The sequence below is a fragment of the Chrysemys picta genome, chromosome 21 (assembly GCF_011386835.1).
Source record: "Chrysemys picta bellii isolate R12L10 chromosome 21, ASM1138683v2, whole genome shotgun sequence".
Taxonomy (NCBI): Eukaryota; Metazoa; Chordata; order Testudines; family Emydidae; genus Chrysemys; species Chrysemys picta.
The window spans coordinates 5,324,615-5,351,036 of NC_088811.1; the positions used below are offsets into that span (position 1 = coordinate 5,324,615).

General features: G+C 45.2%; 1 protein-coding gene across 3 annotated transcripts in view; it reads right to left on the reverse strand.

Moving 5' to 3' along the window:
• PLCH2 (phospholipase C eta 2) overlaps positions 1–26,422 on the reverse strand; it is a 321,195-nt gene that overhangs the window by 280,298 nt on the left and 14,475 nt on the right. For all 3 annotated transcript variants that reach the window (XM_065575187.1, XM_065575186.1, XM_008167192.4), the window contains exon 2: positions 9,846–10,228. In XM_065575187.1, the coding sequence (XP_065431259.1) occupies positions 9,846–9,957 (112 nt within the window). In that variant the 5' untranslated portion in view covers positions 9,958–10,228. The remainder of the gene's footprint in view (positions 1–9,845; positions 10,229–26,422) is intronic.

Sequence of the window (26,422 nt, forward strand, 5' to 3'; positions counted from 1 at the left end):
TCCCCTTATCAAAACACATGTGCATACAGCCATCTGTAATATTTCTACATATAAAAGGCACTTATTGTTTGAGAGGCCCCCAAAATATAATCTGTCCTAAAAATAAAAATATCCTCCTGCAAGATAGTTTATATACTGTAGCAGCAAGCAAAATAGCTCTTCTTAATCCTGTGCTACTGGGAGCATGGGGAATGGACTAGATGATCTAATGCATCTTTTTCATCTCTAAATTTCTGTGATTCCATTATCTCTTTTTCAAATCCCTTGCAAACCCAATTTACAAGAGAGAGAGAGAGAAAGCGATCACTGTCAGTGTGGTTTGCAAATGAGAAAGAGGTCTGCAACATCATAGAACTTAATTTGAATAAAATATAAAAATGGACAGAAATCCTAAAGTGAATAAATAATAATAATCAGATCTGTCAGCAGCTGTGCAGCTCTGATCCAAAACCATTTTATTTCAGACGCTAAAAGCTATTATAGATCTCAGAGGAAACAGGATTTTCAGGACAGACATAAAATACTGTGTGTTCTAACATCAAAGACATTGACATACGATTTTTTTAAAGGTTAATACAACTTACTGGACTCCATTAAGGCCATACTCAGTAGGTGAAACAAACAGCACTTTATGCTTGTAACATATACCTAAACTTTGAAAATATAGAACAACTAATAGCAATATGACAGATATCTGCATTAGGAAGCAATGCTAGACCCCTGAAATTTATTAGATAATAATCTCAACTCTACCTTGATACTATATGGGGTCACTTTTGTAGGCTGCAGCCACTAGGGAGAGACAGTTACATCTGCTCCAGCCAGCATGGAAAGGACATTCCATCCAGCGGAGGGTAGTTACAGAGCATATTATATAGATACTTTGCACATCACAAAAGGGTCTCAAAGAACAAACCTGATAACCCTCCTATGAGGTGGGTGTCCTGAGAATTATCCCAGTTTGTATATTAGGTACATGAGCCAAGCTGAGGTCATAGGACCTGTTTAAACAAAGTCGGTGGCAGAGATAGGATTAGATCCCAGCAGTCTCAACTTCTAGTTCGCTGCTCTGCCCTGGAATCTTCACAAAACTGGGAGTCAGGAGGTCCTGCAGTCTAATCCTGGCCCTACCTCTGACTCATTCTTTAGCCTGGGGCAGGCACCTCCCCCTTCTGTGCCTCAGTTTCACCATCTGTAAAATGGAGATATTGCTATTTACCCAGCTACCTCACAACAATGCTGTAAAAGACTGAGTAGTTAGTTAGGCCCCAATCTTGCAAACATCTAAGTGCGTGCATACCTTTCCTCATGAAAGGAGTACCGCTGAAGTTAATGGGACTGCTCACATCAGCGCCTGGGGTCCTGGCTGCCAGCCGCTGTGCCCAGGGACTCTGCCGCCCGCCACCGGCCCCCGCAGCCAATTGCTACGACCGGGGACTCCGCCGCCCATTGCCAGCCCCTGTGGCCCACCGCCGTGTCTGGGGTCTCTGCCACCCGCCGCTGCGCCCGGGGCAGCAGTTGGAGTCCTGGGCTCTGGGGGGCAGCAGAGTTTAATCGTTAACAGTTAACCAAAACCGATAAGACTGATGCTTATCAGTTAACCAGTTAAACTTTTACATTCCTAGCCTAAATTTTGTGCTGGAGTGGCCCTACATGGGAGCGAATTTCACCAGGTATCCATAACCCTGCAAGGTCTGCATTTAGGGAAGTCCGTCTATTGACTTCTATGGACTTTGGATCAGACACACAGTATTCTGAACACAGAATGAATCAAACAATAAATTGATACATCTTATGGAAATAGCCTATGGAATTAAGGCCCCAGTTCATCAGCACATTTAAGCAGTGCTTCAGTCCATCCCGGTTCAGCAAAGCACTTAAGCACAAGCTTAATTCAGACACGTGCTTAAGAGCTTTGCTAATTTGCAATGAAACAAATACAATTCTAGCAGACATTTAATGGGGTTCCCAAAAAATAAACTTTCTATGGAAAGTAATCCAGCGCAGAGAGAGTTGAACAGAGAATTACATCACTGCTTGTATCTATAACTACAGGAACTCCTCACTTAACTTTGTGGTTATGTTCCTGAAAAATGCAACTTTAAGCGAAACGATGTTAAGCGAATCCAATTTCCCCATTAGGTTCCAGGGAAAATTTTTTCACCAGACAAAGGAATATATATATATATATATATATACACACACACACACACACACACACACACACACACACACACAGAGTATAAGTTTTAAACAAACAATTCAATACTGGTACACAGTGATGATGATTGTGAAGCTTGTTTGAGGTGGAGGAGTCAGAGGGTGGGATACTTCCCAGGGAATGTCTTACTGCTAAATGAACTAACAATTGACTGAGCCCTCAAGGGTTAACTCTCACACTCTACAAGGCAGAAGGAAAGGAGGGAGGGCAGACAGACACACACACCCTGTGTGTGAGAGAAAAAATGTGAATTTCCCCTTTAAGTAGTGACCCCAGGCTTAAGTACACAGCTTGCTGAGACCTGAGACCGCAGCTACTGCCTAGAAGCTCCCTCCAGTTGTGTCCCCCCGCTGCTCTATGGAAGATGGGGTAAGTGGGGTGCAGGAGCAGGGGGGAGGGGGAGACACGCTGACATTAGCCCCCTTCTTTCCCCCTGCCCCCGTACAGGAGTCTCTGGGAGCAGCTCCAAGACAGAGGCAGGAGCAGCACATGGCAATGGGGGGAGCGACAGCTGCTGCACAGGGAACTTAGGGGCATGGGGAGCTGATGGGGGGGTTGCTGGTCCACCCTGGTTCCAAGCCCCCACCAGCTAGCTGCAACGGGCTGCTCTTCCTGCAAGCAGTGGACAAAACAGGTGGCTGCCAAAGATGTTAGAAACTTTAAACGAGCATGTTCCCTAATTGATCAGCAACTTAACATCGAAACAACGTTAACTGGGACAACTGAGGAGTTCCTGTATATTGCTATGAGACAGTCTAAAATATCACACAGAAGGGTTACTATTCTTTATTGAATTCTACAGGATTTTTTCATAAGGGACTACACTTAGGCTAGGATCCTGCAAGTACTTCTTCTATTTAAACCACTGGGGCTCTGCGCAGATGCAGGGATCTGCCCGCATGGAACAACTTGCAGGATCAGGGCCTGAATATTATTGTGGCCATTGAATTATAATCGTATCTTACCTTCCGGAGATGGGGACAACATGCCTGGGGAGAGACCAGGGAGACAAAGTGTGCATGTCTTCAGATGGTAACTTAGAACAGTAATTGCTACTGCAGGAAATTTTGAAACAGTCCATTTCCTCTCACTCTTCAGACGATTACTTTGAAAAAGTAAAAAGCATTGCTGGAATCAGCTGGGGTTCTTTTATGTGGCCAGATGATTATCTTGCATTACACAGAACTAATTGCACACCAGCTTACTAAATGGTGCAGAATAGCTCACTAGTGACTTCTCCCTGTGAACCCAAGAAGCATGTTTAGATGATGGCTAGCTCTACTGTGGGGGGAAAACCCACCTAGGTAACTAGAGACAAGAACTGGCACAGCTGCCATCACTTATGGATCTGTATTTCCACTGATGTGCTGTAATCAGTGAAGTGGTTTCACTCCCATCAATATTAGTAGGAGCAACACATGCAGGTCTAGATCCTCAGCTTGTGTAAAAAGGTTGAAGCGACACTGGTTTACACCAAATGGGGATTTGACCCATCAGGTGAAATTCATCTCTGTGCAAAACCAGGACAAGACCTAGGCACAACTTAAACTCTACTATGAGTGCTTTAGCAGTGAATATGCCGATGTGCAGGGGTGAATTTCACATCATGGGCTAGATTCTATCAAGCAGTCTAGCTTTAAGAAGTGCAACTCCCATGGGAAATCTCCGGCCAAATTCAGTGCTCCTCTTGTGCATCAAGCAACCTGCCCCACCTCCTTCAAATCCCTTCTTACAACACACATTAGTCCACAAAGACTTTCGACAATGGCCACTGGACAAGTCAATTCTGCTCCCTCAAACTCTGGTCAACAGCTGATGTTTTAAGTTGTGTCTGTAGCATGAGAAACTCTTTAGGGACCACTTCTTCCTCCAAACACACTGACAGCACTCAACAAACAGCAGCAACAGTGAGCGATCATCATTCTTAGGGTAAATATGTAGGCTCTCAACTCAGAACACCTTAGTGTTAAGGGGCCTGAACATCAGCAGGTATAAACTGGGGTTGCTCCACTGACTTACAGGAAGATTTTCCAAAACACCTAAGGAATGCAGGAGCATAAGTAAGTCCCAATTATCTTCATCAATGCTCCTAAATAACATAGCAGCTTTTGAAAGTCTTCCCCTAAGTCACTGATTTACACCAGTGGAGGATCCTACTCAGTATCTTTGGCTTTTAAAAAGTAATCATTAGGTTTCACTTGCTCTTCATACTGTCCTCACACCTGGATGATGAGGGGATGATTATCGAAACTCCCTCACAAGTTTGCACCATGCAATGTTCCCTCTGGAACTTACCCATTAAAAATTAGAGAAGAAGAAACTTATTTAAGTGAATTCAGCGCTGGTGGCTGAAAGATGCAGTTCAGCAGCCATGGAAGTTGCATTAGCACAAGCCATAAAAAGGGACATTTCATTCTATTAAGGCAGTGGTGGGCAACCTGCGGCCCTGCGGCTCGCACCGCTTCCCGCAGCTCCCATTGGCCAGGAGCTGTGGGCAGCCGTGCAAATGTAAACAAAGTGTCTGGCGGCCCGCCAGCGGATTACCCTGACGGGCCACGTGTGGCCTGCGGGCTGCAGGTTGCCCAACACTGATATAAGGTCATACAATTTCTGACATTTCTTTCTTATTAATATCAACTGCTCTTACCACAAGAAGGGAAACAAACAAACAAGGGCAAAAACCACAGTGAACTTTTGCTCTCCCAAAAGTTTCAGCAGATTTGCAGATAGGCACAGCATGCGTGTTGTTCCCCTTCTCAGGAGACCATGGGGGAGCCCGAGGCACACATTTTTACTGCTGACAGTTTGCATGGGGCCAAACCCTGAGTTCTTTATACATTTGCTCACAGACTTTAGGAATACAGAAATTGCCAGACTGGATCTAGCCAAGTATCCTGTAGGACAGTGGCCAGCATCAGAGGAAGTTTCAGAGGAAGGTGTAAGAACCCCACAATAGCAGATGTGGGGGCAGCTGATCCATAAAAGACGTCCAGTCCCTTTTTGAATCTTGCTAGGTTCTTCGCCTCCACGATTTTCAAGAGTTCCATGGTCCAATTACACGTTGTGTAAAAATATTTCTCTTATCTGTACTGAATTTGCCCCCTTTTAATTTAATGTCTCCTTGTTTTTGTAGTATGAGACAGGGAAAACAGAATCATTTGATCTACCTTCTCTATTCCATTCATTATTTTATCATGTTCCCTTTTACTCGTCTCTTTTCTATAGTAAACAATCCCAGGCTTTCCAATGGCTCAAAACTAAACCAATTTCCATGAGTCCCATGAGTCAATGGGAGTTTAGAAAATAAGTGAGCTAAGATTTGGCCCATGGTAGATTGAAGGTTAATGCTCCTCTTGAATGCTCCTCATTTCTTCCTCTCCCATGAGGGACCCAACAGATCAGAGTGCACAAGACCCAGAAAAACAGAAACCCCTGAACATGGAGAAAAAACACTGAATTGTGAGCTAAAAGACTGGAAAGAATTTGCAAAGCCAGCTACTCGGCCTTGCTGCTGAAATGGAATGACACATTGCTACGGTCTCTGGGGCTAAAGAGCAATCAGTACATTAACTCACTGCATCAGGTCCCCAGTTCACATCCTATGTTTGGGCTTTGCATGCTGTTTAACAATTTTGTATTTTATATGGATGCTAACCCACAGATACAGCCTTGCTGACCATACACATACCTAGACAGATTTTTTTTTCTTCCTAAGACAGGCTTCTATGCTACTTCCCACTACAGGAGAGGGAAGAGCAAACAAACAATTACATTAATCATCCGTGTCTTTAAAAAAGATTGAACTCCTGCTAATTATTCATTTGCCAAGCTACCCTTTCGAGGCCAGTCAGATCTGTTAGGACAACATACCATTTGGTAGCATTCAAAGTTCTCAGCGTTTCCCATCTTTTCCCTTTTAGTTGTATCAAGTTTGCCCAAAGTAGAAGTTATTCACCCATTTTATTTATAGTTGACAAATCCCTGAGATCTCTAACATAACGCATTCTGGCGCCAGCATACTATTTGCGTGAAACATCAAATTTTTCTCCAAAACTTCATACACATTGAGAGAATCCCATACCACACACACACACACAACAAATTGCATCAACTGCTCCTACATTTACTGACTATTTTAAATTTAACCCTCTTAAGGGGATGCCCAGTAGTTTCTAATGAATACTTTTTGCTCTACAAGACAATGATTTAGGTGTGTAATAGAATTCAACACACCCTGGTTGGACGATTCCATCATTTTCTACGCGTATACCTTCTGAAGTCGCTGTCCCAACCTGGAATGGAGTTATGCCATCTAAGGATCTAGCCCATTGACTTGATCAGCAGATCTCATCCCTGTAATCTGATTTCAAGAGCTATCTAGAGTACACATGTTTGGTCAGTTTCCTGTTATTTGCCCCGAACAAGAAATGATGCACATTCCACTGAACTTCTAATGGTGACCTCAAAGGACTGTTTTGACTTGGACTTAAATTCCCTCTCTCTCATGTGGGGAGAAATCAACCCTCTACCTGTAATTAACTCTCTTGCCAGCTTCACTTTTACAAATAATATTAATTGCTTTCAGCCTAGATCAGCTAATTAGCAAAGAGAACGAGTCACCAAGTTGCCCACGTTACAGTGAGGATGTTTCATTTAATTAACTCATTTGTCAGGGGCATCACTGTGAACCAGGCTTCAGCGGCAGATGAAAATGTATTGTGAGAGATTCAGATGGGGAACTTAACAAGGGCTGTTTAGCTTTTCCCTCAGAAGACTGTTAGCCACTATTAGTCAGATTTACACTTCAGGCCAAATTGTCACAGTAGGGGAAGGGGAGGAGGGTGAACAATGTGTTGCCATTGCCTGCTACAACCTGCATTTGGATACACAAACCGGATATTTGGATGCCTATGTGTACAGTTGTCGGGTTTTGTATTTGAAAGTGCTTATTTGCATGTGCAAATGCATTGATTTTGTGGCCGCATCAGATGGCATTTGCTTTCTTGTGTCTGGAATAATAGGTGCATGCATGTGTGTGTTCGCACGCACACACAGAGACACACACACACCCTTTCTGCAGGTGTACTAGATACATCATACGTTTTTGTAGGAGTACACAAGGTTTTGCTGGCACATTGGGAATGCTCACACATTCTGTGGGTACAAGGGCACATGTGCATTTCTCCAGGCACACCCACTGTCCCCACTTTGGGTTTATACTGAACCATTTAGCAAATCAGGGGCCAAATTGCCCCATCTGGTCCAGCTGTCGATGTAAGTCACTTCATTTCTCATAAAGACCCATTTCTGTTGCAAAATATCATCCCTCCGAAGGGATGGTGGATCACAGCTGGTTTGATGGCCTCCCTGCCCCACACAGTCCAGTGCTGTGTGAAGACTGGTAAGTATGTAGGGTACTTTTAATCTGCCTTCCCAACTTCCCTGTGAAATTGGGCACGTGCCACTTTTTAATGCCAGGCTTGCCAATTTTGGCATATTAGGGAATGACATCAAATATGGATTGTCATTATAAGACTCCAACAAGCTGGAGTGCCCAGTTTGTGATGTTGGTTAACACTGTGTTAAAGCCTTGGTGACCACAGTTTAGTTTCCCATTTATTCAAGTGCATCTCAAAAAACATTAAGACAGTCTATTGAGGCCTAGATGTGATTGCCTACATAAAGAGATTATTAGGCCTAACATGACTCAGGAAGCATTTGAAAGCTTCATTTACTGCTACATGAATCTCTCTTTACAACCACAATAATCTTATGGTACTATGTACCACAAATTCATAACACAATTATCCCACAGATTCTATGGGATGCACTTATGAACACTGACAAAGCAAGCAGCTCTTTTATGCAAAGCAACATATATAAACACAGATCCAATTTCAACCTCCTTAAATGATAGCCAGTAACACAGGCATTGATGATGAGTTATAGGCTAGGGTCTAGCACAACACACTGCAAGCCAAACAAAAGCTGGGTTTTAATCCTGTCTGAAACACAGATACAATGTGCAATTTTGGGCAAATGACTCAATCTTTCCATCTATTAGTTACCATGAGGTTTGTGTGCACTGTGCCAACATAAAGACTCAGGCTAAGTAAACCAATTGCAGTGTACCCATTCCACTACAGACAGCGATCCTCCTAGCTCTGCCAAGGTAAGCTGGGCTGGCTTGGGTCGGTACTTGGGCAGGGGGCCTCAAAGGAATGAAGAGATGCTATGGGAAGTGGCGCTAAATGACTTTGTAAGGGGACATTCTTCCCTCCAAATTAGAATTGGCCCAGAATAGTGCTATGAAAAATTGTGTTGCTAGGGTGTCATCATTAGGAGAGCTTGTCAAACATAGTCCTTTCAACTCATGGTCACTAAAGAGCCCGTGCATCTCTTCGTAAGCATTGGGGGTTAACCCCAGGCGTCTGGGCAAGTTCCAGTGCAGATACATTTTGCCTCACCAAGTCTCTCTGTTGTTTTAACTGGATTCTGCATCCTTTTTCAGTTCCTAGGCTGAACAGTTGTGTGGTGTTGCTGCAATCTTAGAGATGGTAGTGATGCATACTAAATCCTAGAACAGACATCTATCAAACAGCTGCTGTAAGACGTGATCCCTATATAACCTTACCAACCTGAGGCAGGGACCAGAGTTTTTTTTCGTTTAGTGCTTTGAGATGCTCAGGCGAAAGGCGCTGGAAAGTGCACATTTTAATTTACCCAGCTTTACACCAATAGAGGCATGGAAAAGGGCAAGAGGCTTGTCCAAAGCCTGTGTGTGAGTGAGAACGACAGACAGACACAGACTGACTGCCTGGTCTGTTGTGTTTTATACGCCACTAAGACTGGTCACAAAAGCCTTTCAGAAGGCGAGATTCTCTGTTGAGTCCCGGGCTATGCCAGTGGTTCATGGTCTCCTAGGCACCATGTACCAGCCGAGGAGTGCTGGAGTAGATCACATTCTGGCCACTCTGCCTTCACGTCCCAACACATTCCCTCTGCACGGTCTGAGCGGTGCAAAGGGAGTGGGACAGATCAGAGAGTCCGACCCAATCTTTTGTAAGCCAACCACAGTACAATGCCCATTGGTTCTCAACCTGGAGTATGTGTACCCCTGGGGGTACTCAGAGGTCTTCCAGGAGCTACTTCAACTCATCTAGATATTGGCCTAGTTTTACAACAGGCAACATACAAAGCACCAGCGAAGTCAGTACAAACTAAAATTCCATAGACAATTATTTGTTTATACTGTTCTGTATATTATACACTAAAATGTAAGTACAATATTTATATTCTAATTGAGTTATTTTATAATTCTATGGTAAAAATGAGAAAGTCAGCAATTTGTCAGTAATAGAGTGGCTGTGATACTTTTGTATTTTTATGTCTGATTTTGTAAGTTTTTAAGTGAGGTGAAGCTTGGGGGTACACAAGACAAATCAGACTCTTGAAAGGGGTACAGTGGTCTGGAAAGGTTGAGAGCCACTACCCTAGTGCAGCCCATAATCAAGAAAACTAGATGCCCCATGTAAGACCACAGCTTCCAAAAGAAAAACCACAAGAAAAGAAGTTTTAAATGCCCAACAACAACAAAATCAGGAGCTAATCAGCTTTCACTTACCTACTGCGATGATGTTTGCAGACAGGAAATGGTGACAGTTTTCATTATCAAATGGTGACTCTTCTTGTTGCAGCAGGTCCCCTAGCATGGCCTTTGGAGATGCCAGAGCCATTGTAGCCTCTCAAAGCTGCCCCTTCAGAACGTCCACTCCAAGCCACGCAGCCTGTTATTTCAGTTGTCAGACGGGAAAATGGAAAATGTCATATTGGCACAAAAGATTCAGTTCCAGTGATAAAAATAATCTTCAGGGAATCAGGGGCTGTCCCCTGCCATTTAGAGGATATTCTCAGGTTCCTACAGAATCCATGCAAGGTCTCCTCTCTGGAATTCCAAGCTCACTTTGCCAGGTGCAGAAGACTGTCCTTTCTCTGTCCGATTGACACCTGCAATACAAGATGGAGGATAGACGTTCAGGTACCGCTGCTAAAGAGAAGTTACCACTGCCTTCTGCCTTGATGTAGTGAATCCCTTGGCCTTTGCATTCCAGGTGGTCAGAGAGTGACAGGAGCTGGAATTCAGCATCTCTTCCCAGTACGTACTGTGTGTTACACACCTAGTGAAGACCTTTTTTTTCAAATAAGCGAAATAACCTCATCTATTCTATCATGAAGAGCAAAGCTTACAATAAGACCATGCTGGATTATCCACAATGGACCAAACTCTGCTCCTGCTTACACACATTGGGCAGAATGTGATCTCATTTATGTGAGTATAAGGCCAAAGTAACTCCCATCATTCACAGGTGGGAGTGAGAGCAGAGCCCCATTGCACTCTGGTATTTCATTCAATTCAGGTCATTCAAGAATGTCGAAGTAGAAGCAGGGAGAGATCAGTTCTGCCAGCTACACGTTCGCAAGACACCATCAGATGTATTTGCTGCAGTAACAGTTTATTACGTATATTTCAAATGCAACCATGTTTCAGGAGAAATCAGAGAATACACCACGTCCCAAATGGACACGAATAGCTGGGAGCAACTCTGTTAGGATGTTTGTTTGCCCATCCACCCCTCCTCTTAGCTTTCATATCTTAATTTCCCTTTTCTCTTACCTGCTGTCACCTCACCTCCATACCTGCGTCCCCCTCCCCCCTTCTAAGCAGACATCTTTCTCACACGTGCTGCGGGAAAGGTGGCTTTCTGCTCCGCACACATCTCCCTGGGCCTCCTTCCTCTCAAAGAAATTAGAGCCGACTCTGATGCAATGATCAGAAAAGGCTGTGGGAGAAAACTCTTCAATTCTTGTATTAACTCTGTAACTGTTTGACTCCATGGGAGTCTCCTTCCAGCTTTTAATTACAAGTTGAGCCCTGGAACCTTGTCCGGACAGGTTTTGCTGTAAAAGCAGAGATCTAGTCTGAAGTGAACTTCTGGACAGAGATGGCAATGAGGCATCACTACAAAATTTGTAAGAGGGGAGGAGGGAATATTAAGGTGTTTTGCTTGTAGCATAACAAAAATCTAGTTCAAAGGTGTCCCTTTTACAGCGAGTGCCAGTCAAAGTGAGAGGAGCCTTCCATGTTTGCTCCCTCATCCAACTACAGCAGGGAACAGTTTCCTCTCCATACTGCAACACTGCAAGCCTTTTCTCCCCCACTCTGTCTTGTCCCAGGTACCCTGGGGGAAGGAACGCCTCAGCCAGCAAACTAATCCTCAGACAGTGAGTCGAATGCACAGTTCCTTCACATAGGGGATGTCAGGGCTTAGCAATATTTATGCAGTGGAAAATGTTAATGCCACTGAAACCACAGCATTTTTACACCCAGGTGGGATAGGATCTCACCAGAGACAAGGGCATCTCTTGGGAGTGGGGTTGCTTCACTCAGAAGGGTCTCAGCACCAGGGAATCTTGACTGCAGAGCAGAGATCCCAATACATTGGCATGAGTGTGTGCAAGCACAACGCGGGCTCTATGAGGTGTCAGGAGTAACAGTGCCACCCCCACAATCCCAGCAATCTCCTCCCATCAGCCCATCACCCCCTGCTTATCCCAGGCCAGGACTTGCAGCGACCCTGTGTGGTGACGTTCGGTAGCATAAACCGCCATCAGCCTGGGAGCTGGAAAGGCTGAAAGAGCCACAGAGTCTGTCTGCATCCAGAAGCCTTGCTCAGGAGAATTGTTATACACCCTTTATATTCAATACAGTCACTCCTGACCCTTCTCCACCACAAGACATGTCTTAGCCACAGCCACCTTCCCAACCCAGCAGTGTCCTTATATTTATATTGCAGGCGCTCCCCCCACCCCATCAGCCATTCCCCTTCCATGGTGCCAGGGAAAAGGAGGCAGGACTCTCCGTTGATCAGACTCTTCTGTATCATTCCCCTTCCCCAAAGTCAACTCTCACCGGGGCATGATGCTCCTCTGTTTGGACTGAGCTGGCAACATCGGAACCATCTGGTTCAGTTCCAGTGGACCTAGCTAAAAACATTTAAATATTTATTATCTATTTAGATGCTCCGTCAAGGCTGGAGCTGTTCCTTTCTCAGTGCTTGCACGAGGACTGCCTTAGTACCATGTGGGCGAAGGAGGAGTGGGAGCCGGACAGCATCAACCCTGGAGAGAGCTTGTGAGAGCCCATTGCGGAGGGAGTTGCTATTGAGCTGTATGCTACACAGCTGCACAGTGACCCAGAGCTGTCTGCAATCTCTCTGGGGTATGGACCGTCTTTTTGGTGCGTGTTTGCACAGCACTTAGCATAATCGGGTCCTGGCCCCTGATGGCTGCCTCTAAACACTACTGCAATAGCAAAAAAAGAAAAGAAAAAGATACTTTAAATGGGTGGGTGGTTTTGATCCCACTCCCAGATGCCGGCATCCACACAGCAACATGCAGCTTCATGGATGCCACTAACTGGCCCTCTTGTTGGCATTTCCACCAGAGAGGTGAAAAACTGAATGGGTTATGGAGACTGAATTCCACCCCCATCCCCACAGTCAATCCCGGCCTAGTCAGGGCCAAAACACGTGAACAAGGTAGTGTGGGAAACTTGCACTGCCACTTTCTGGGCTGTGTCTGTTCAGTGGTTGGAAGACTTCAGTCTCCAGGGTTCTCCATCCAGCAGTGCTTCAAGGATCCAACACACCAGCACGGCTCACCTCACTTAATAAACACCCAGACTCTCCTTTGTGCAGGTCAACTTTCCAGCTCTTTTTTAAATGTTACTATATACTGCCCCTTGCTTTCCATACACCCAGGGACAGGAAATCTCTGCAAGCTTCGGCTTGTCTCCAAACCGATCCCTAACCATGTCTTAGAGCAAACATAAGAACACGAGAGACTCTGACACACAGCTACTGCCCCACCTCCCACAACCAGTCCTCCGCAACGGCATTTCTGGAGCGCTCCAGAATCCTAAGCAGCTGATAAAGAGGTAGTCAGAGAAAGAATGGCATTGTGTCTGCCTTTCAGTGTGGGAGTACGCAGTGCCTGATCTGTCTGTCACACGCACAGACACACACTTTCTAGAAAGGGAGGAAAATCTGAAGCCGCTTTTGGTTCAAACTACCATGTATTCTGCAAATGGATCATCAAAATACATAGCCCTGTGTAATAAACACATTCCATTGCCTTATTTCTTTGTGCTCCCGCATCTGTATCCACCTGTTATCGTTTGTCTTATACTTAGATTGTAAGATCTTTGGAGCTGGGGCAGCCTTTTCGTTATCTGTTTGTACAGCGCATAGCACAGTGGGGTCCTGGTCTGGCACTGGGGCTGCTAAGTGTTACTGAAATACAAAACAGTAATAATATCATGTACAAAAGATAAGAAACGTCCTTAAGGAACTGTGCATAGCGGTTACAGGGAAATAATGTTGTGATGAGGTACAACCCCCCCCCCCCCACACACACACACACACACCAATCTGGAAAAGTTTAGCTACAATTACATGTGCAAATCAGGCAACTGTGTGTGCAAATGGAGAGAAGACGTTTGTGAGCACAACTGGCTATTTGTATGTGCAGTTGCTATAACTGAATGTACACATTAGGCAAGCAATTGTGCATCTGGTTTTTTAAAAGTCAGACTCCACATTTGAGGCTGTCAGGCTGCCTTCAGCGTAGGTCTAGGAATTACAGTACATATGATGCTTATCTCACTCTGACTAATCACCCTGTCAGTATCAAACCCTTGCTGTGATCAGACCAAGAATGAGTAAAGGATACCCATGCTTCCGTAGAGACAGCAAAGCTCCTACAAAAGCTAACAGTTGCTGAGGCCTGTTAGTAGCAGCACCTTATTCAGAACTGAGGCATCGCTAAGGTATGCGAATACTGTAAAACAGAGCTGCTCTTAGGTAATGTTAGCAATATTCACTATAGGCCAAACCCTTAGCTCCTTGTGTTTGTTTGCACTCAGCCCTTAGTCAGGCAATCTCCCACTGAAATCAGTGAGTTTGCACTGGGAGTGTGCCTCAGCAAAAACCTCAGGATACGATCCTGTGTCAGGATCTCTCTCTGTGTTGCTCTCACACCTCATGCCTTTCTCATGTTTTGGGAGGTGGCAACAGATTACTCGCTGTCTCATTTTTACACCCCACCCAGTGGACATCTTCAGAGACTGGCTGAGCCTGCCACAGTGGCCTGTGTGGGCAATTATCCAATGAGAGTAAATAAAACCTGGGACAGAGGAGAAGCTGTTGGCCCGTAACAAGAGAGACTTCACTGCGCTCACTTATAGCTTGGTAACTCCTTTCGCTCCAGTGGAGCGGTTCCTGACTTACACCGATATGAATAAGAAGAGAGAGAGGCCTCAAAGCTTTCTTAGATCTTTGGGGGAGAATTGAGCACAGGTCAAAAGGTGCCTCCACTGTTCAGCCAAGATGTGTAGGAGGCAGAGAGAAAAACATGAAAGTTAAGAGTTGAAAAAGCCAGAAGAGTGTTTAAATGCTTTGCTGCAGCAGTGCTGGCACATTGCTCTATGCATCCGCAGAACGAGGACCTGGGCTGAAAAAACAGGCCTGGCCTCAGAGCAGGAGAGTTTATCTGGCACCTTCAGTCATTTAAGTAATTTCTCCTCCCAGCCTATTCCGCACTGACAGTTGTACACCCACCAGCCACACCAGTGCTCTGGTATGTGTATACTGCAAGTCTAACGAAAGGAATCGTGGCTTCCTGGATGATTCCCAGGGAGAGAAGGAAATGCTTAAAAGTGACTCAGGATCTGTCCATTCACTCTTCAGAGAGCAGAGCAGGGTGGCAATTGCTTTGCCAAACACTCCTAACAGTTTGCTTTAGGATTTCTTGAGTGGCTCCAGTTACAGGAAGTTCAATCATTGTGACTGATTACACACCAAGCAGTGTGTCCTTCAGAATGGGCAAAGTTCAGCGGGCCAGATCCTCTGCTGGTGTCAACTGGCCTCGCCAGAGCTCTGTCAATTGTGCTACCATGCTTTATGCCAGCGGTTCACTAGTACATTTTCTTTAGATTGGGAGCAGGTGTGGTTCTCACTCCCTGAAATTCCCCTTCAGTTCATTTCTCACATTCTGGACCCACAGCCATGAACTGGGCCCATGTTCTTGAGACTGGGCTCAGGTTCTCTCTGGAGCTTTGTCAGCCTCACCAAACCTGCTGGAGTTGCAACAAAGCTGAGTGAGCACCTCTGAACACCAAGTATAGCTCTGCCCTCACCTTCGCCAGGCAGCCATGTCTGAGCCAAGGGGTCCCAATGGAAGGGTGGACAATTAATCTTTGTAGACAGGTTTAACAGAATGCAAAGGGCTAGTTTCTTTGGTGAGCTCAGAGGATGAAATGTCAGTGAAGTCAGCGGGGTAGTGCCCATTTACTCCAGCTGACTATCTGGTCCCTGGTGTCCATATCACAAAACCACCACAACTGCTCGCCTCGTTGGGAACCTCGGCAGAAAGGGAGACCTAATGGACTTTGAACTATGCCCCAAGAAATGGTCCCTCGTGGTCAGAGCTGAGGTACGATGGTGTGAGGGGAAGCGTGTACTGAACTGCTCATGCTGTGTCTGTACCAGTGATAAACAGAGTACTTTACATCCATGCCATGTTATTAAACTGAGCCATTCACATGCTTCCAGTGCTAGGCTTCACACGAAGCTAAAGCTACATACACATGAAACATTCCCTTTACCATACCATGCAAGATACACTACCACCCCCTAGTTCTGGTTTAGCACTTTTCATCAGTAGAGCACAAAGCAAGGAGGTCAGTATCCATTATCCTCGTTTTACATAAGGGGAAACTGAAGCACAGAGAAAGTCACCCAGCAGGTCAGTAGCATATCTGCAAATAGAACCCAATCTTCCGAGTTCCAGCCCGGTGCCCCATCTTCTAGCCCACGCTGCCTAAAAGGAAGTGTTTAAAAAAAGTGATCAACTTTCTGTTTTACCAAATCAATAAGTATTTTTGCAAATGCCTGGTAACGATGTAAAAAACCCACCCTGTGCAAAGGTGATGAATTGACATCAGCTGGAAAGTGATGTCCCATCATTCACTCATCCTGACAGGCTAAGAATCGCTTGCACCCTAGTATTTCAGTCACCCTATCTTATCCGATGGCAGCCTGCTTGTCTGTCTCAGCCTCCTCATGTCTTGTGGCTTAGATACAAAATATTTGGGACAAGGACTGCTATTTATTATGTTTGTACAGTACCTAGCACAATTGGACCATGCCTGGTTGGCCTGTAAGTGCTACTGCAAGACAAGAGTGTTGAATTAATATGTGAATCCCCAGAGCAGGGACAGGTTTGGCACAATTAGAGCATTCCCCCACACCATCCTCTGCTAGCATGGATTGAAGGAGCGGCTACTAATAGTAAGAGAAGTGTTAATTCTGGGCCCATTCTCAGAGCTTCCTGGTTCAGAACATAAACAACTACATGAAGTGTGGTCCCCCAGTTCAGGAAATCATTAAGCATGTGCTTAACTTTAAGTATGTGCTAAAGGCCCGCTGGCTTTCAATGTTAACCTCTGCTGGCTTGCACTGAATCACAGTCCACAATAGTTTTTATTGACAAGGCTCTTGCACACTAGGTACTGTCCTAAGGCCCACCAGGTCATTGACACAGGCCACAGAACAGCCAGCAGAGGTTAACATTTTTTGGTCAGACCCATAAGACCAGGATTTGAACTGGTGACCCTGGCTCAGGGCCAAATCCTACCATCTTTGTCACATCCAACATTCCTTGGGAAGGCAATGTGATTGGAATCCACATGGCAGGGTACATAAACCTGGGAGATGAAAGGCTGCATATCCCATTATTAATCCCCTTTGCCATTGTTTTGATCGGTGCAAATAAAGTATTTAAAATCTCACTTGAAAAAGGCCACATTTTTGTGTTTAGACAGCTACCACATGCTGTCTAATGGCATACAGATCAGCTTTGATTTCCTTCTCAGAGTAAATAATACAATAGCTACCGTACGTGACACACACAAAATTCACAAAAACAGGACACCAGGTTAATCTGAATCTGATCAAGAAGCAGATCAAAAGGAAGAGAGATCAAAAAACGATACCAGAGAGATACTTAAAACATTAACAAGTGAAATTTGGGGGTTGTTTTTAACCTCCGCTGCTGTTCCCTATGACACGCTATTCACTTTAAAAAATGCAAAATCATTTGTCGGGCAATTCCAGTTGAGATATTTACACGCCCAGGCAAGTTGTTTCACATCCAAGGCAATTGCAAAAGGAAAGCAGGCTGTTTTAGTCCTCTGGAACAAGTGGGTAAACCCACACCTTAGGGTGTGACGTAGCACTCCATTTCCATGGGGACAGAGCATGCACGCTGTAAACTGCCCTCACACGGAGCCGGGTGACAAAATGATTTGGTTAAAAAAATAAAATAATCAAACAACGTCAAAGGAAAAGATGACATTTATTGGAGCATTTCTTTAGCAGCCAGGTCTTTCAGTTAAAACCTAAACACAGTTGATCCATTGTACCTATGGAGAACACCTTCTAAATCTTGGCAGGTCTTTCTTACAGCTAGAGCTGAAGGGGCATGTATACAATGCAGGAGTAGCTCTGCATTTTTAGTGAATGATATAATTACACAAACCTTCCTCAAATAATTAAACACAGTTATTAAGCCTAAAGAATATTCAGTCCAGGCTTGAAGAGTCCAATTATACCAATAAGCTTATGTAACATGTATTTTAGCATCTACTTTACAAATCTAAATTTAACATTGTGGCAGTTTTTGGAAGATGAACCCAGAGAAGCGAATATGCAGAAGCCAGCTCTATTTGCATCATTTGATTAGTTTTCTTACTTACCAAGAGCTACCGGAAGGCCTCTCCTTGCTGAAACACAGCTCACACACATCCTAAGCTTGAAATTGACAGGGTGATACAGCACCATTGCACAATTGCCAAAGAAGTGATCTCCCAAAAGCACCTGCATTTCTCAGTGGGGACGGGGAGGTAGAGCAGAGGGGGAGACTCAGAAACGTGTATTAGAAGATTGTGCATAGAAAACACAGGGAATTGGCTGGCAACGAACAAGATGCTGGCTGATAGCTCATCTAGGGTGACCAGACGTCCCGATAAAATTGTCCCGATATCTGCCGGCAGTGTTTTTTTTTTTATTTTGCTCTGGCGGCAGGGACTGACTCGGCTTTTTTTTTTGCTCCCCTCCCCCCCCTTGTGGCCCCCCCCCCCCCATGTGTCCCAATTTTTTCTTTCCCTCATCTGGTCACCCTAAGCTGATCTCATGAGGCACTTGGAAGTTTCAAGTTTCATTCTGCATGGTACAATATGAAATTTGCAAGATTTCCTGTGAAAAACTTTTACTCCTCTAAGGATTCTAACAGTTTGATATAAGATATGAGAGCCCATCGGTGACTATATCCCAGGACCAAATTCAGATCTTGATTATACCAACGTAAATCTAGATTTCCACCAGTGTCAATGGACGCCCCTAACTAACAGTGCAGACTGCAAGCCGGGGAGAGGAGGAGGGAATTGTGGTTCAAGGGGTTATGTCCTAGCTCTGCTCCTCCTTCAGAAGTGTAGCTACATGCTGCCACTCCAGACACAAACACAATGTACCCCACATGCTGCCACTCCCTAAAAAACACAAATCTGGCCCTAAGTATATAGTACCCTAAAATGTGTTAGAATCATAGAATCATAGAATATCAGGGTTGGAAGAGACCTCAGGAGGTCACCTAGTCCAACCCCCTTCTCAAAGCAGCTAAATCATCCCAGCCAGGACTTTGTCAAGCCTGACCTTAAAAACCTCTAAGGAAGGAGATTTCACCATCTCCCTAGGTAACCCATTCCAGTGCTTCACCACCCTCCTAGTGAAAAAGTTTTTCCTAATATCCAACCTAAACCTCCCCCACTGCAACTTGAGACCATTACTCCTTGTTCTGTCATCTGGTACTACTGAGAACAGTCTAGATCCATCCTCTTTGGAACCCCCTTTCAGGTAGTTGAAAGCAGCTATCAAATCCCCCCTCATTCTTCTCTTCTGCAGACTAAACAGTCGCAGTTCCCTCACCCTCTCCTCATAAGTCATGTGCTCCAGCCCCCTAATCATTTTTGTTGCCCTCCGTTGGACTCTTTCCAATTTTTCCACATCCTTCTTATAGTGTGGGGCCCAAAACTGGATACAGTACTCCAGATGAGGCCTAACCAATGTTGAATAGAGGGGAATGATCACGTCCCTCGATCTGCTGGCAATGCCCCTACTTATACAGCCCAAAATGCCATTAGCCTTCTTGGCAACAAGGGCACACTGTCGACTCATATCCAGCTTCTCATCCACTGTAACCCCTAGGTCCTTTTCTGCAGAACTGCTGCCTAACCATTTGGTCCCTAGTCTGTAGCAGTCCATGGGCTTCTTCCATCCTAAGTGCAGGACTCTGCACTTGTCCTTGTTGAACCTCATCAGATTTCTTTTGGCCCAATCCTCTAATTTGTCTAGGTCCCTCTGTATGCTATCCCTACCCTCCAGCGTATCTACCACTCATCCCAGTTTAGTGTCATCTGCAAACTTGCTGAGGGTGCAGTCCACGCCATCCTCCAGATCATTAATGAAGATATTGAACAAAACCGGCCCCAGAACCGACCTTTGGGGCACTCCGCTTGATACTGGCTGCCAACTAGACATGGAGCCATTGTAAACTTAGGTGCTTTACAGACATGTCAGAAGACAGATCCCTGCCCTGAAGAGCTCACACTTTCAGGAGACAGTACACAAACCCAGGAGAGAAAGAAGGAGGGAAGAGAGAAGCAACTCATAACCTTTTTTCTTTCTTTTCCCATTTTTTTTAAACTTCCCCTTTGCCCTGTTTTGTTTTGGGAGAGTCATTATAACCCTCTCTTATTTGCTTTTCTTTCTTTTTTCCTTTCTAATTTTTTTTTAAATGCTGCTGTTTACTAGTTAACACTGATACCTCGAGAGTGAAGTGATCCTATAACAAGATTCACACAGGGGCTCCCAGAACAAAGGAAAGAAAATCAATCAACATTGTTATCCAGCCTGTAAGGGGTGAATAGGAATTAAGCAGCGCCTTGTGCAGACTCGGGAATCAGAGCAAAGAGAGGCCATCGGTCCCAAGAAGGCTCTGCAATTCTATCTTTTCCCAGGAGGCTTAGGATTGGACGCACTCCCTAAAGTGCTCTTATTCCAGCCATCACTCAGAAGCGCTGGGTCGGCTCTGCAGGATGTGATGTCTGCAAGAAAAATGAGTTTACACGGCACAAGGGATTAGCAGGTTACATTAGCAGGGTTGGCAGGCTCGAGGTTCTGATGCTGTTTGTATTCAGGGGCACTGTATTTGGAGAATATTCATACTCTTCAATACCACTGAAACCTGGCTAGCTGCCTCTGTCCCCCTACTACTTCATCTAAAGAGGAATCTCCATTAGCACGAGGCGGCATATGACATCTAGTTCAGCCATTCCAATTCCATCCACCAGTCCATTACAGTAGCCATTAGTCTCTTGGATATAGAACAACAGCCTATTCCAGCAATCCAATAAGTAGCCTATACTCCCACTCAAGTCACTAGAAGTAAAGGGCACTTGGCATCCCTCTGAAAGTGCTCAGCACTGGCAAGGATCAGGCCCAATAGGTAAGAGGAATGAGGAGAACAGAAAGAAAAATAATAAACATTTGGCTAAGTGCTATCACTTTTTTAAAATTGTGTCTATTTTACATCTCCTGAATCTATGCTAAAAAATAATAATGCATCACCCAACCTGAATACAAGACAAGATCTTTTTTGCCCGTGCTGTTCCAGCAATCTTTTGGCACATAATAATTGTAATTATCCATTAGTTGCATCATTTGGCCATATACTAGGGAAACTAAATTCTACAGCAAAAATATATATACAGTCAGATCTAGGCAATTTGAAAACTCAATTAAATCAAATTAAAAACCTCTTTGATACACATGAACAGATGTACAAAGCAATCTACAAAAGCATTAACAACACTGATAATGACTGCACTTCCTAGCACAGACAGCCTGGCAGTCTGAATAGAGTGGATACTTGTATACCTGGAGAGCTTTGATCAGTGCTTATCTGACCTACTTATAGAGAATTGAGAAGGTAAAACTTTGGGCGTAATGGATCAGGCAAGGCCTACAAGACCAACTTTGGATACCTATAGTCAGTGTTCAGTATCAAACACTAGTAGTGGCCCAAGAGATGTCCAACAATACTGGGCAGTGGAAAGATGTCTAGTATTAAGTTAAAGTGTAGAATTAGAATCTGAGATTGAAAAATAACAGGCAATTAAAACAAAGTGAGCACCAAGAGTTCTAGGAGGTTCTTGACCACATCGATGCTCTGAACAGTTCAGCTGGTTATTTTGAATATTTATTATTTGCATTGCAGTTGCACCTAGAGACCACCAGGCACTAGGCACTGTACAAACATAAAAACAGGGCCAGCCCCCAAAAGCTTGCAAAGATCACCCTTGGGTGGAAGTAAAGATATGAAAGAAGAAATTTTGGGTACGTCTACACTTTGAGCTGAAGGTGTAATTTTCAGCTCAAGGAAACGCACTCCTGCTAGCTATGATTGAACTGGTGTGCTAAAAATAGCCGTGTAGCCATGGCACCTGGGTGGTGGGAGAGGCTAGCCCCTCCGAATGCAATCCCATCTGAGACACTAGGTATGTAATCAAGCAGTTGGCCCCTCCGCCACCATGACTACGCTTCTATTCTTAGCATGCTGCCTCAATCTGAGCAAACTGGAAATTACACCCCTAGTTTGAAGTGTAGACGAAACCTAAAACCAAAAGCTCTGTGCGATGTTAGAAAGTGATTCACTGAGTGAGTTAGGAGACAGGAAACCACAGTGTTTGATTCACCTCAGCTTTCATGTGCAAGGGAAGAGAATGGCTTTATTTCCTGTGGAGAGGCATGAAACAGGGCCGATAATGGGACATAGCTGGAATGCGCAGTCAGAGTCAGGAGGTAATTCGCAGGAGCCAGTTTCAGATAATCTATCGTCTAAGAGTGGGAGGAGGATAATGGCTGGCACTTCTGTGATTTGCATTTTCCACAGGAGGATCTCTGAGGGAGAGCTATATCAATATAGTGTATAGCAGCACATAACTATAGCGTAAGAGCCCATGACTACTAGCCTTCAGAACAGCTGCAAGGAGAACAGTCTAGGTATGGATTAGAGCATGGGACTGGGATGCAAGACTAATGGCAGGCCTACTGTAATTAACTGCACTACAACTCTGCCATTAATTTACTATATATCCTTGGGTAAGTCACTTCCCCTCTCTATGCCTGTGTTTGCACAACTGTCAAATGGGTACATAAGACTTCACAATGGGCATTCTTGTGAGGCTTAATGAGAGTTCTTAGAGAGCTTCCAGATCCCAAATGAAGAGGTACTGTAGATAGGTAAAGCATTGCTTTAATGTGTAAAAACTGCACATGGCTTGCAGGAAAGCCAAAATATAGGTGAGTTATGAGAGACTTCAAAATTGGAGATGATAGTGAGATCAAAATACTGATGTGACCTTCCTGCAATGAGTCCTGCAGAAGAGGGCATGAAAAGAGCGCTGGGTCCGTCCTGAAACACAGACTGTTACAATGCCACCTGAAGAGACTTAAATAGAGGACAGCAGATGGTGTGAAGACTGACTGATGGAGTTTGGAAAGAAGAGTCTTTACCAGCAAGCCTTGTGGGGCTGAGGGGTGTCACAGACCTGGACTATCTTGGGCTTGCTTGTTGCTTGAATGTGTGGGCTGAGATTTTTTCAGAGGGTTCAAGTGAGGTTAGGGTCCAAATCACACTGCAGTTTAATGGTACTGGGTGCCTGGCTCCCTTTGACCATCTCAGCTGTAATCCCTTTCCACTGTAGTTAGGGCCAAATATTACTGTCTCTCCCATTGACCGCTGATTTACATTTATACTCTTATTGTAAAAACACAAATGAGTCAGCTGAATGTGGAGCCCTCATGGTTTGCAATTCAGGCAGCATGTCCCATAGGTACCTTCAGGCCAAACAGTGCAGAGAGAGGGTGCAGATGGAGTAGTTGTGTGTGTGAGCGTTCACTCTCTCACTTGCCTGTCTTTTTCCACTGCCACAAGCTATTTCTATCAGCAGCTCCTTCGCTGGCCGTGCAGGGGAAGCTCTATGCGTTGCTGTGAAGAGCATTGTGAGAGCTGTGGGTGTGACTCTTTGTCGAGCTACATTTTTCTTTCCTCCCACCTCCCTCAGAGGTGACACAAGCACAGCCTTACAGCAGGGGAGCAGCTAAATGCAAATGAAGCCAGAAGCCATCTCAGAGGGTCCCAGCTCCACAGAAGTTCGCAGTTGCTCAGAACTGGCCATCAGTTCTGGAGTGCCTGAACGTTCCAACATCCCCTCTCCATGGGGCCCGAGGTAGCACTGAACTATAGGCATGCCTTAAAGCCGTGCTCTACTACCTGAATAACACTACTAGAGACAGAGAGAGTTGAACGCAGCAGCTCTGTGGAAGATCCTAGAGACAGAGGGGGCTTGAGTCGCCACGAGCTGCTACCTATCACAAGAGGTACATTCATCCAAAATACCATCATGTTAAAAGCCCTGCTGTTTGGTTAGAGTAGCTGGAGGGTGGCTGTTTTAGTGAGGAATTCATCCTATTTCTCAGATCACTCATGCTCATGTTTGAACACTACTGCCACTGCAGGTGGATGGATTGCCCCTAGACTCCACGCTAGCTGGAGACAGCCAAACAAGTTGTAGATGCTTATTATAGCTTCCTCAGGGTCATACTGATAGTCACATTTGGGACAGAGAAGGAGTTTTCCCTCAAGTCAGATTGGCACAGACCTTGGAGGGGTTCGCTTTCCTCTGTAGCATGGAGTATGGCTCTCCCCGGGCAATGTGATGCCTCAGGCTCTCCTGGTCTCTGCCTGTAGCACACAACAGTTCAGTCTCCTGAGGACTGAAATGCCTTGAGGTCTATCTAATGTCACTGGGCTCAACAGAGGAGGTATCTGGGTGAGAATTAATGGCCTGTGATGTGCAGAGGTCAGACTAGAAGATCAGATGGTCTCTTCTGGTGTAAAACAAAATATCTCAGCCCTTTGAGTGCTTCCTGCTTTCTGCCTTGCCAACCCTCTCACCATCTGGGAGCTCTTCTCCATGAGTCCAGGGAATGAGTCACTCTAAGGAGGGGTAGACACAGATAAAGTGTTTAATTAGGATTTTCGTAGCTGAACCATCCCCACTCCCTGCTACGAATAATCCAACTAGGATCAAGAGCATGCTCTCTAAAGGTATGTCTACACCGCAATTAAAAACCCACAGCTGGCCCATGCCAGCTGATTCAGGCTTGCAGAGCCTGGGCTAAGGGGCTGTTTAATTGCAGTGTAGACGGTGTGGCTTGGGCTGGAACCCGGGCTCTAGGATCCTACAAGGAGGGAGGGTCCCAGAGCGCAAGCTCCAGCATGAGCCTGAATGTCTACACCGCAGTTTAATAGCCCCTTAGCCCAAGTCAGCTGGCACGGGCCAGCCGCGGTGTCTAATTGCAGTGTAGACCCAGCTAAGGCTCAAGTGGGTATCCCCCTGCCCTACCCTGCCATTGTAACATCAACACAGGAAGTGGGCCTTTAAAATAACCACTGTCCATGTGTATGTAGCGAGAAATTCATGGCCAGATCTAGGAACTTCACAGCAACAAGTGAAACAGAGAGAAGCCAAATCCTCTTGCTCCGGGGTTCAGGCTCCTACCATTTGAACCAAAGGAGAAGCTTCGTTAGTTGTTATCAGTATAGAGCTTATGACATGGCTGAGCAGTTCTAGTTTTGTCCAATAGAGGGCAGGATCACACAGGAGCACTGGATTTACTATAAGAAAGGGAGTTTTAAACAGGACCAGCCTGTAACTGCCAAAGTATCCCTCTGACTTCCTTTATGGCCCTTGCCATGGACTTTGGTATTTTGCTATTCAATAAAATAAGATGATTACTCTAGTACAGGGATACTCCAACCTCAGTGGTTCGGAGCCAAATTAGCCATCAACATTACCCAAAAGAGACACAGTAAAGTGAATTCATTGTTTCATTTACTATTTTTTATATATATATAAATTATTCTTACAGCAAAATGACCAACCAAAGTAGTCTATTTAATAACATAGTTAATAACATAGTGAAAGCATCCTGATTGGTTAATAATTAAATCATGCAGTGTCTTGAGATCATGTATCATGTGCTGCAAAGAGCCGCAGGAGACACATTAAAGAGCCCAGGCTGAGTAACGCTGCTCTAGTAACTTATATCCCACATGGCGCCCGTTCAGCCTTCCAAAGACGATGTGATGTTCTGTCAGCAAAGTCTCTGGAAGGAGGGGAAAGAAAGCTACCATCTGAGCCATTGAACCCAGAGATAGACCTGAACTGCAATCACAGACTGGAATCTGCCAGTGGAGAGCTGCATTCTAGTTAAAACATTCAGGCAAAGCACGCCACAGGCCAGGGGCCCCAATCCTATTCTCTTATTCCCTAGCAGCCACATTGAACTATGCCGAAGGCTAGCATCGAAAGGGCAAAACATAAGCAGTTATCCCGTCCCCTCTATGGGCCAGAGCCATGACTCACTGCAGGTAATGGGAGTGTACTGACTTCAATGGGATTTGGTTCAAGCACTATGTCAGCATATTGGGCACGTCTCCCAGGCACCACCAGGTCTCTCTGTGCTCTTCCTCTTACGCCGTCATATCCCTGGCACCCAAAGCGAGCAGCAAAATGCATTTCACTGCAATCGTTCTGGCACTGGGCTCCCTAAGTAATACAGCTCTCTCACTAGGTCTCCCAGGCTCTCTGATCTTCCTTTCTCCTCCCCATTTTATTCTACTAGCCCGGAACCTCTCATCCCTTTGCCACTTCCCTTCTCTCCATCCCCCTGCCTCTGCACTGCCCACCCACTGTCCCTACCCTGCATTCCCTGTCTGTCCTTCAGCCACGGCCAGCAGCAGGAATGGGGCCTGCTGCCTCTATGTATAGCAAAGAAAGGCTGATGTGGTCTGTCTCTCCATCCCCTTCCCTCCACAGTCCTCCTCTATTCCTCCATCCCAGCCCCTTCCATTTTCCCTCACTCCTCCGTGGGCTCCCATTCCACCTCCCCCACGTTC